At 36.3% G+C, this 12339-nt stretch overlaps 1 protein-coding gene across 1 annotated transcript in view; it reads right to left on the bottom strand.

Annotated features, from left to right (window-relative positions):
* Nucleotides 1–12339, bottom strand: part of scn4aa (sodium channel, voltage-gated, type IV, alpha, a) — a 41164-nt gene that overhangs the window by 18706 nt on the left and 10119 nt on the right. The window contains exons 6-15 of the mRNA XM_067370175.1: nucleotides 11058–11149; nucleotides 10563–10817; nucleotides 9277–9340; nucleotides 8946–9087; nucleotides 8672–8866; nucleotides 8368–8526; nucleotides 6852–6972; nucleotides 4904–5142; nucleotides 1730–1903; nucleotides 1184–1540 (exon numbers count right to left, since the gene is read on the bottom strand). Of these exons, the coding sequence (XP_067226276.1) occupies nucleotides 1184–1540; nucleotides 1730–1903; nucleotides 4904–5142; nucleotides 6852–6972; nucleotides 8368–8526; nucleotides 8672–8866; nucleotides 8946–9087; nucleotides 9277–9340; nucleotides 10563–10817; nucleotides 11058–11149 (1798 nt within the window). The remainder of the gene's footprint in view (nucleotides 1–1183; nucleotides 1541–1729; nucleotides 1904–4903; nucleotides 5143–6851; nucleotides 6973–8367; nucleotides 8527–8671; nucleotides 8867–8945; nucleotides 9088–9276; nucleotides 9341–10562; nucleotides 10818–11057; nucleotides 11150–12339) is intronic.

The raw sequence follows: 12339 nt of genomic DNA, 5'->3' as shown, positions 1-12339 counted from the left end.
AATTAAAATTAAAATTAAAAATGCAATTTATTTACAGTGAAGTTGACCCCTTACTTTCTTTATATAGTAATCCAAAAGTAATCAGATTACATTACTTTGTTTTTGTGGTACTTGGCTCATGTTACTGAATACTTTTTTATGAAGTAATTTGTAACTGTTACTGAATACATTTTTAAAGTAACCCTCCCAAGTCTGTCAAAATGAGGTGAGTTTATGCTTTAAAAAAAATAAAAAATAAGATGTAATATCTTAAGTCATTTTCCTTCTCAAGTAAATGTATCTTGATTTAAAATTTTTCAGGTATTTGTGCTGGAAAAGAAGCCAAAAATACTAGGTACTTTTTTCGCAGTGTTGTGATACAATACACTAAAACACTAAATCTTTATAATAACCTTGCTAAAATAAGTTATATCTATTACAATGTTTAATAATTTATTTCTCATCGCAATATTCTTAATTGTTGGCAAAGGACATTTAAAGAATTTTTCCCATTGAAATTCAGAAAATGGTTATACACCCCTGTTGAAAAAAAACAGCATATGCTGGTTAGGTATGTTTTGAAGCATGGCAGCTGGTTTGAGCTGGTTTATGCTGGTCCTTAGTTGGTCATGGGCTAGCTATAAGCTGGTCCTAAGCTGGAGCTAGTTGCTTAGGACCAACTAAGGACCAGTTTAAACCAGCTCAAACCAGCTGCCATGCTTCAAAACATACCTAACCAGCATATGCTGTTTTTTTCAACAGGGACTATAGAGTGCCCTACATATGAAAGTTTAAATGTTATGACTAATTATCACCTGGTTACACAGAGGAATCAGATGCTAACTGCCATGCCACCTGAATGTCAACAACAGCCGGCCTGCCATCAGCTGTGCTGAAAATCCTTTGGGTTTGGCTTGGTTGCTATGCTAAAGCTTCAGATCAGGACAGCTTCAGGGTAACAGTTATAAAGATTAACAGCTTAGCAGTGGCAGCAGATGTAATAATAATGTCCCCTCTGAGTGCAAAAGAAAATAGTAACATATTAGAGCAATGCTGCACTGAAAGCTTTAGACATTCTTGCACATGCAATGTGCTGTCATTTTGCAGAACGCTTCTAATTGATTCACCAAATCAGCAAAGTTCAGTGTTTTTCTGTCAAGATGTTTGTACAAACATGATAAGAATCAATCTGCGCTTCACTTACCACAAGGTTTCCAATGACCATGACCATCATGAAGACTATCAAACACATGCTCGCTCCCGCCACCTCCATGCAGTCCCACATGGTCTCGATCCACTCTCCACACAAGATCCGAAAGACGATGAGGAAAGAGTGGAAGAAGTCGTTCATGTGCCAGCGGGGCAGCTCGCAGTCCTGAGAGATCTTACAAACACACTCCTTGTAGCTCTTGCCAAAGAGCTGCATGCCCACCACGGCAAAGATGAAGACGATGATGGCCAGGACAAGCGTCAGGTTCCCCAGGGCACCTACTGAGTTGCCGATGATCTTGATCAGCATGCTAAGGGTGGGCCAAGATTTAGCAAGTTTGAAGACACGTAGCTACTTCCAGCACATCCGTCAGAGATGGGCACAAACATACACATAGAGACACAATTGTATACAAAGTTAAACTACGCACCATTTTTATGTGAGGTTGAAGTACTTTGTGAATTTTAACGTTACAGAGGATATCAGTCACACAAACCATAAAATAATGAAGCAGATCGAGGGGTTGAGATTTAGACTTACCAAACGGAAGGACCTGAGAACGGACAATCCCTGAACATTGGCCAGTCCCAACTCTACCAGACTGAGTGTGACGATGATACTGTCAAAAATGTTCCAGCCCACCTGGAAGTAGTAGTAGGGGTCCAAAGCAATAAGCTTGAACACCATTTCAGCTGTGAAGATTCCTGTAAATACCTTGAAGAATAAGGTTTAATGCTCTGTGAGATAAGAATGGAAACATAAGTGGTCAATTTAAAGGTACACTATGTAACTTTTGGTGCTCTAGCTAGTGGTTAATAAACAAAACTTGTGGCAGAACATTGTATCCGGAGCTGCTACTTCTAAGTTACAGAGTGTACCTTTTAAAGAGATGCTCCACCCAAAAATAAAAATTCTCTTATTATTTACCACATGCAACAAAACAATAGGTGTGTGAAAACACTTATATTTAATAATTTTTTTTTAACTATAAACAATCGCTTCAGGCCAACCGTCAACACAGTGTGAAGGCAGAAGCACAGAGGACGTCGCTTTGTGTGAGTTTCACAACATTTCACTTTCATTTCACTTCAGAAGACACTGAAAATCTTCTTTTGTGTTCAGCTGAAGAAAGGAAAGCATATACAGATGGGATAGCATGAGGGTGAGTAAATGATGAGAGAATTTTCATTTTGGGGTGTAGTATTAATACTAAACCTTCAATACTGACCTAAATTAATGACCTGTTAATCATGCTTTGCTGTTATTAACAGTTGCTTTGTCCTGATGTTAATGCCTACACTTAAAGGTGCCCTAGAACTTTTCTTTAAAAGATGTTATATAAGTCTAAGGTGTCCCTTGAATGTGTCTGTGAAGTTTCAGCTCAAAATACCCCATAGATTTGTTTTAATTCATTTTTTAACTGCCTATTTTGGGGCATAATTAGAAATGAGCCGATTCAGGGTGTGTGGCCCTTTAAATCGGGTGCTCCACGCCCCAGAGCTTGCGCTTGCCTTTAACAACATAAAAAAAGTTCAAACAGCTAATATAACCCTCAAAATGGATCTTTACAAAGTGTTCGTCATGCAGCATGTCTAATCGCGTAAGTACAGTGTTTATTTGGATGTTTACATTTGATTCTGAATGAGTTTGATGGTGCTCCATGGCTAACGGCTAATGCTACACTTTTGGAGATTTTTATAAAGAATGAAGTCGTGTTTATGAATTATACAGACTGCAAGTGTTTAAAAATGAAAATAGCAACGGCTCTTGTCTCCGTGAATACAGTAAGAAACGATGGGAACTTTAACTACATTTAACAGTACATTAGCAACATGCTAACAAAACATTTAGAAAGACAATTTACAAATATCACTAAAAATATCATGATATCATGGATCATGTCAGTTATTATTGCTCCATCTGCCATTTTTTGCTACTGTCCTTGCTTGCTTACCTAGTCTGATGATTCAGCTGTGCACAGATGCAGACGTCCTGCCCTTGTCTAATGCCTTTCATAATGTTGGGAACATGGGCTGGCATATGCAAATATTGGGGTCATACATATTAATGATCCCGGCTGTTGCGTAACAGTCGGTGTTATGTTGAGATTCGCCTGTTCTTCTGAGGTCTTTTAAACAAATGAGATTTATATAAGAAGGAGGAAACAATGGAGTTTGAGACTCACTGTATTTCATTTCAATGTACTGAACTGTTGTTATGTAACTATGCCTTGGTAAATTCAAATTTTGAATCTAGGGCACCTTTAAATGACTTTAATAAAATAGGAAAGCTTTTGTGTAGAGCTGTGCAAAGATATATGATTTCTCAGGCGAGCCCAGAAAGGGAAAATACAAACATTCAACCTATTACAGTTGCTGTTCACACAGTTCTTCTGATCTTACAGTATTTTGTTAAACTTCACTGATTTGAGGTCCCATGCTAGTTCAAGCTGGTTTAGTGCTGGTCTCTGTGTTTTTTATCTGCAAAAAATGTTGGTCAACAGCATTGCCCCAATTAAGCTACACAAAAATGCTGGGTTAAAAACAACCCAAGTTGGGTTGAAAATGGACAAACCCAGCAATTGGGTTGTTTTAACCCAGCGGTAGGGTTAAATGTTTGCCCAACCTGCTGGGTAGTTTTATTTAACTCAACTATTGTTTAAAAATTAACCCAAAGTATGTTGGAAATGAACATTTATTCATGTTCAATGAATAATTATTAAACAATAAACATTTATTAAATTGCTTATTAATAAATGTATATTAATAAACTATTAAACTATTAAATTTATATTAATAAAATATTAAAGCTTATTAATAAACATTCACCTTTTGTCTATTATTGTTGCCTCTAATTGCATCTGGTTTTTAATTTCCCAACTATTTTGGGTTCATTTTAAGCTAGCCATATAGCAATTTTTAAATAAAAGTTGGTTTAAATAAAACTACCCAGCAGGTTGGGCAAACATTTAACCCAACCGCTGGGTTTGTCCATTTTCAACCCAACTTGGGTTGTTTTTAACCCAGCATTTTTTAGAGTGTAGTTAAAGGGTTAGTTCACCCAAAAAATGTAAATTATCCAATAATTTACTCACCCTCAAGCAATCCTAGGTGTATATGACTTTCTTCTTTCACTCAAACACAATTGGAGTTATATTAAAAAAATATTCTGGGTCTTCCAATCTTTATAATGGGAGTGAATAGTAACTGAGATTTTGAAGTGCATCCATCATAAAAGTATATGGATATTTTTCTTTCAAAATCATATCGCTTTGCTTCAGAAGGTCTTTATCAAGGTCTTTATGGATTACTTTTATGATGGATGGATATGCTTTTTTTGGACTTCAAAATCTCGGTTACTATTCACTCCCATTATAAAGCTTGTAAGAGCCAGAATATTTTTTAATATAACTCAAATTGTACTTGTTTGAAAGAAGAAAGTCATATACACCTAGGATTGTTTGAGGGTTAGTAAATTATGGGATAATTTTCATTTTTGGGTGAACTAAAGCTTTAAGATGACTGGTAGGGACATCAGCATATTCCATGCTGGGCAGCAGCATCCAAAACACAAATATGCTTTAAGATAAATGCTGTATCTGATATAAAGTATGCATATATTTCAGGTCAATTTCAGGTTAATCAGGTAAATCCTCAAGATTAATATTTCTACAGAGTTCAGACAGTAATTTAGAAGTATTGATGTAACACTAACCAAGTTGCCCACTGAGAGAACATGTTCGAAATCCGGACTCATGGGGTAGTGCTCCATGGCCATGAAAAGTGTGTTGAGCACAATGCAGATGGTGATACCTAGATCAACAAATGGGTCCATCACTATAAAATGAACCCAATTCTTAAAGATGATCCAGGGAGCGCAGCAGTCCCATTTAAGGAAAATATCAGCAAACTTATACCAGGCTGGGGGACAAGCCCTCTGAGCCTCTTCCAACTCTGGTGAGACAAAGAGATAGAGAATGTACAGTGAGCGGTAATAGCATTAAGAGCAATGAATGAACATCAGCAGAGTGACAGCAACAAGCTCTGCCAGTCTACAGTCAGTCCGTGGCTCTGAAATAGCCCAAAGATTAGCACCACTCTGATGAAGTTAACAGGTTTTTTCTCTACACACAATGTGACCTTTGCTAGTTCCAGACAATAGACACTCTCAAACTGTTCTGTCAGACCACAATACACTAATCTAGAAAATGACACTTTAAATTAACCCTTAAACAGGCAAAGTGTACCACGAGTTACATAGACTTGTTTGGGGCATAAGAACGATTTTTTCATAAAATCCTTTTATCATTTATCATAGTTTGGTCTGTCTTGAGTATGCTGATCACATGATTTGTTTCAAGTTTTCTGTGATCAGTTAGTCAGCCTAAATCCAACATGGGCGCCATTGGTGCAGGACATTCAGATTTTGTGAAAAGTAAATATATATTAATCTAACTTTTTTTTAGAAAAAAATGCAAAACAACTGCTAATATTAATAGTGAGATGTTGAAAAAGAAAATTAAGTTATATGTTGAGTTATATGTTAAGCTATTTTCAAAAATATGTATCTCCCAGGTTACGTTGCCTGTTTAGGGTATAAAAAAGCATTATCCACAGTTTTGACTCTGAATGGTGTTTCAAGGTAAACTGGGCTCCCTTTACTGGTCATTGCATTATTCCAGGGTGATGAGTTGAGAGGTGGGTTGTGGGTGGTGGAAGGGCCAGTAGAAATCTTGTTCCAGAACCGGGGCCCCTAGGGAAGACCCTTATAGGCCATCCAGGCCTCTGGGCCCCCTTCTCAATCTATGTATTTTGAGTTTAAAAAATGTGAAAATGTTAATATTCACAAGTAAAAATGATATTATTACATTTTGTTGACTACATCTTTGCATTTTAACTAGATATTTTCTTGCAAAGTTTCACACAGCTCATTTTATGGTAGAACAGGGTTGTCCAATCCTACTACTGGAGGCCCACCACTGTCCTACTGTTCCTACCTGAAACACAAACAAATCTTACCAAAGTCTTCAGGAAAAGATGTAGTCAACAAAATGTAATAATATCAGTTTTACATGTGAATATTAACATTTGCAATTTTTTTTCATTGACTGAAAATACATAGATTGAGAAGAGGGACTATGGAGGGCCCAGAGGCCTGGAGGGCCTACAGTATAAGGGTCTTCCCTAGAGGCCCCGGTCCTGGAACGAGATTTCTACTGGCCCTCCCACCACCAGCCCGGGGGCGCCGCTAAGGGGGGGAAAGTTGGGACGATTCTAAGTGCCCACACACTTTTGGCAGGTTGGCGGGTGTTAATGTCAAGCCCTGCTTGCAAACCATATCTTCCCAAAACCAAAAAAAATTAAAATGCAGTTGTTGGGACTGTGCAGTTCTTGGTAATATTAATAACTTCAGTGTTTGATTTTAAGCACATTTTGTTTACTTTTGTATAACAAACAATTTTGCCACTGTGTTGGGACACCACTTGATGTTCAACATATAGTCCTGACTCCTGACATATTGGGACATCTGGAGAAGCACAATAAATTGGAAAAACTCTTATGGCTTTTAGACATGTTCCTCAGTGGCAAAGCTAGTTAATGAGGTATCCGAAGGAACATCCTTTTAATTTGCAGCTAATCAAGGAGTTTCTTCAAGCTAGTACCCTCCATCGTTGCAGTGAGCACACTGATAGCACTAGCTGTTCTCTTGGAGAGTTTGGGCTGGTCCAGGTACTGTATGCTGTGTTTGGAGCTCATGGACTTGTGATCCTCTTCAGCTGATAACTGGAGGAAAAATGAAACAGTACAGATGTCAAAACATGTTAAAGGCTTTTTGAACTATCAAGACAGTGAAGCAATTCTAATTTACAATTTAAATGACTAGAAAAAAGACTTTTATTTACCATTCGGTTTTTACATTGAGCATGATGGGATGCATCAAAATGTCATTAAGATCATGTGAAACATACAGTGTGTTGAAACGTTTGACTGGTTGTGTATAAATAGTACACTAATCAAGTATAAAAAGTTCATAAGAGTTAAAGTACATATGTCAAAAATTAAAAGTCTAAATACTGTACCTACCTAAAAATATTATTGTGTTATGATGAAATAGTATCTAAATTGTACTTAAGTTTTTGAAAGTTGTAAATGTTTTAGTATTTTTGATGCAAAAATTACTATTTTCATTTAAATGACTATTTTATCATTCTTCTGACTACGTAAAGCTCTACAACACAGCAGATGTTAAAGTAAACCAATATCCTGTAACCTAAATATTTTCATCTAAAATTTTGATTATACAGCAGATGATTATACAGTTGTTTGACATGTGAATATAGTGATTTTTAGGGTGTTTTCACACCTGTAGATCGTTTTCTTTGTTCCAAAACAGGGACTTGTTACAATTTGACATTTTCGTCTTGGTTTGGTTCACTTTTACAAGGAAACATTTCAAAGAGTATCATAATAAGTTTATGCAAATCACATGTGAGTAAAACTGTCCTCTTATATATATAAAATATATAATGTAGTTAGAGCGGGAATCAAGTCTTTGTCAGGACAGCATATATATATCGTTTCATAAAACATTTCATAGCACATTTCCTGTTATGAATTATAATACCGTTTGGTTCATTGGTCAGTTGGGTTTTTTTTTGATTGCTTTCTCACCTAAACCGAACTGCTCCGGAGTTCATTTTCAATCAGTCCAAGACCATTCGAAGCGATTGTTTGGTGCGCATCTGAGTGTGATTGTTGCGATTTTTATATATGCATTAAACCGAACTAAGGGAGAAAACGCACCAGGTTCCAAACCGAGCCAGGTGTGAAAACGGCCTTAGGCTAATAATGAAGAATAATCATGAATCGTGTTCACACTTGAGTTCATCCATCAACAACAATGGTTATTATAAAAACACATTACTATATACTCAAAAATGAACATTCTGTCATCATTTACTCACCCTCATTTTTCAAAGTCACAAAATACTATTTTGAGAAACAGTTTGTCATGTGACATATGTACTTTGTACTACATGTGTACATGAAATTGTAATAGAGTAAAAAGTATTATTTTTACAGTGTAAATTTAACTGAGTAAAAGTACTTGGTTTTAACAGAACTCACAGAGTACCCCAAAATAATAAAAATACTCCTAATCTGAAAGTTTTGCATTACCTCTCTTTCCGAGGAGACTCTGTTGACGATAAGACGAGGCACCAATCGGCCATTACAGTCCTTTATGGCATCATCACCGTCAAGACTGTGCAGGGAACCTGTCCTGTTTGACCCTCGACTTCGAGTTGTCTGGCTGGCCAAAGATGCTTTACTACCTACCTGTTATTTGTGATAGAAATAAACCACTATGAAACAACATATCAGTGTAACGTGTATCAATATAAATCAATAAATAATGAGTGTTTTGGGTTTTTTAAATAATTTAACCATATTTTGATGTGAAATTATATGGTAGTCACCTGACCTCTTGGTTCCTGAGCTGCTCTAGCAATCTTTGAAACTTCTCTTCTTTTTCACGAGCCTCAGCCAAATTGGCATCATTCTGCTCATCGTATGCCATCGCAACCACAGCCAAGATCAGATTGATGAGGTAGAAAGAGCCCAGGAAGATGACCACCACAAAGAAGAGCATGTAGGTCTTCCCAGCAGCACGAAGGGTCTAAACAAGATGGAAAAGATGGAATTTAATTCACTTATACTATTCCAACAGATGAACAGACGTAAAAACTACTACAGACCAACTGGAAGAGATTCTCCCAATAGTCCTGAGTCATGACTCTGAAGAGGGTGAGAAAGGCCCAGCCAAAGGTGTCATAGCTGGTGTAGCCATAATTTGGGTTTCGCCCAGCCTTCATACATGTGTATCCTTCTGGGCACCTCCTATAAAAAAAACAAACAAACCAGACAACAAATGTCATCTTTCATACATAAATCTGTATTGGCTTTTTGTGGCATTACAATTTGCAATTTGCAGAAATCAATGAAAGCACCTGATATTATAGACAAGACAGCCTATATTAAATTACAAGCATTTTTATTACCACTAAATAGGAATGCAAGCAAACTTACCCAGCATCAGAGCTGTTACCACATATTAAAGCATCTAAACTTCCTTCCAGAAAGTATTGGTTTTCTGAAAAGTATAACAAGTATACCAATTTTATAGTAGACAAGTGCTGCATTCAAGTCATGTCATATGTACGAGTTGAACGCACATGAACGCCACCACCAAGTTGTAAATACGAGTGGGAAGCTCAGGGTTTTCTTTAAAGGATTAGTTCACTTTCAAATAAAAATTTCCTGATAATTTACTCACCCTCATGTCATCCGTGTTCTTCTTTCTTCAGTCGCAAAGAAATTAAGGTTTTTGGAACCACTTGGAAGGCGAAATTGTTTTTTTTTTATATAAAGCACATACATTTACATTTTTTTTAGAAAATGACAGATCGTTTTTACTAGATAAGACCCATATTCCTCGTCTGGTATCATTTAAAGCCCTTTGAAGCTGCACTGAAACTGTAATTTTGACCTTCAACCGTTTGGGCTCCATTGAAGTCCACTATAAGGAGAATAATCCTGGAATGTTTTCATCAAAAACCTTCATTTCTTTTCAAGTAAAGAAAGAAGAACATGGACATTTTGGATGACATAGGGGTGAGTAAATTATCAGGAAAATTTTATTTGAAAGTGAACTTATCCTTTACGGCCCAATCTTGATGAGTTGGGGGCGTGTTAGTGAGAAATGTGGCGAAATACCACAATATTTATAGGTATTTAGCAGTGATGTTGTCAACAAAATAAGATAATGCCCTGCACAAAATATAACAGCATTGTAATATAACATGATATTTAACGATTAAGTTTACAGTGGCTTCATAAATGAATAAAAAAACATGAATGCACATTCTTTGTTCTCATCAGATCAGAGTTTAAAAACCTTGCTTTTTTGTGTAGTTAATAAGGAGAATGTACACTGCCATCTTGCTCTGATGAAAGTGACTTGAATGCACTTCCCAACTCGTAAATACGAACTTCCCAAGAGAACTTAAATGCATCAAAAGTTTATAGTAGACAATATATTAACATTTTTATTGTAGGATGACTTTAAAAATGCATTATTATATCTGTGACTAATATTTCCCAAATTATGTCACAAAAAACACCTCAAATTCCAATAAACAGCATGACACAACTGTAAAAAATTGTTGGCAATACCATTCTAATACCTTACACATTTACAAAATTATTATTGTCCTGCAATTACAAGTACTGCTGGTACTAACTGTAGTACTAACAATGTGATGACATAGTTGAGTAAAATTTGGAAATATTTAATAACCTTGACCTGACTTCACCTTCATTGTTTATGTATGCTTTGAAATCGAAAGTATCTGTGACGTTGAGGGTGGTGTCATTGACCATGGTGGAGTTGTTGACATCAAAGATGGTGCTGTTGGGAATGGGCCAACGGATGCACTTATGACGTAGATTTCCCATGAACAGCTGCAGGCCAATGAGGGCAAATACAGCCAGTGCAAAGATGGTCAAAATCATTACGTCAACCATCTTCTTGACTGACTGAATCAAAGCCCCGACAATGGTTTTCAAACCTGGGTGGAAAGTACAAGGAGAGATTGACACAATTTTTTTTTTTTTTTGGTGTATTTTTCAGACACAGGGTGTGAAAAAACAATACAATGCAAAGGTGTCATCATTAAATTAAAACAATAAATGTAGTTGCATCCAAAGACATTAAAGAAAAAAAAAACAGAAAACATTTGCTCTTGTGTGCTTTTCCTTTTGTGTGTGCCTTTTAAAGAACTGCAACATTACAAGCAATTATTACATACCAGGAATAACTGTGATTGTTTTGAGAGCTCGAAGCACACGAAACGTCCTCAGTGCTGACACATTACCAAGGTCTACAAACTCTGTGACGTACCTGGAAACAATCAAACAACAAATCAGTGTCAAATGGGCACAATAGACAACACCAGCTACAATATGAATCTTACAATATTGATATATTGTGCTTTTTCATCCTTTTGTAGTCCCAGTAATTTCATAGAAAAAGAGATCAACACAGTCTTCAGCAACTCAAATATTTTGTGTTCCACAGTATAAAGAAAGTTTAAAATGATAACATTCAAAAGAGATTATTCCTCTAATCATTTCTTTGTGTTAGCTATTCCTTGCAGTGGAAAGGAAAGTGACTGGTTTTAATATGTTATATTTAGATCTGTCAACCACTTTGGCCAAATGGCAGCATTAGCTGACAGTCACTGAGAAGGTGTCTGAATGATGTCGCAGTGAGCATGTAAGATATGCCGCTGCTGCTGCTACATGAATAGACATAAGCTGCGTTTCCACCGCAGGAACTTTCCCCAGGAACTAGGGACTTTGGGGTGGTACACGGTATGTTTCGACTGCAGGGACCAGGGTCTAAATGAAGTTTAAATTTTGTCAGATATTTTTTAATTTAGTCTTAGTTCTGTGTCAAATGTAACTTTTAGTTTCTATCATATTTAGTCAATCTTTCCTGTTTTTGTTTAGGCAAGTTTTAGTCAACTAAATGTCTGAGCATTTTAGTCTCGTTTTAGTCAATGGAAACTTACACATTTTCGTCATACTGTTTAATGGTTCATATAAAAAAATATTATTTTGCTCAATTTTAATTCCAATGATTGCTGTCGTTTGGGAAGTTTGGGAACCAATAAGGACAGGCATGGTTTATTTTACCTCATGTAGTGTACAGATTTATTAAAGCCTATCAATTATAGCCTAAACTAAATAAACACCAAAAACATTAGATATACACTCGCCCTGTCTTCATTATGAAAACTGTTCAAATAAAAACCTACTCTCAAATATTATAACAGAGAAATTCCTAATAGTAATTCCAGTAATTCCAAGTTGCATTAATGTTTCTCTATTAAAACATTGGCAAAAAAAGACACATATTTCCAGACAGAGGTTCCGTAAGTACAATTAGCAACTACAATTGCAAACAATACAGTCGAGATTCATGACAGAACACAGACTGGCTGACTGACACTATCATTTAAGCAGAATACCTCAATTGGAGATGGCTGAACTTTAGTACAGCTTTGTGTATGTAGGTGTTTTCAGATC

This window comes from Chanodichthys erythropterus, chromosome 19 (genome assembly GCF_024489055.1).
Source record: "Chanodichthys erythropterus isolate Z2021 chromosome 19, ASM2448905v1, whole genome shotgun sequence".
NCBI lineage: Eukaryota > Metazoa > Chordata > Actinopteri > Cypriniformes > Xenocyprididae > Chanodichthys > Chanodichthys erythropterus.
This window is presented reverse-complemented; position numbering and strand designations above follow the sequence as displayed.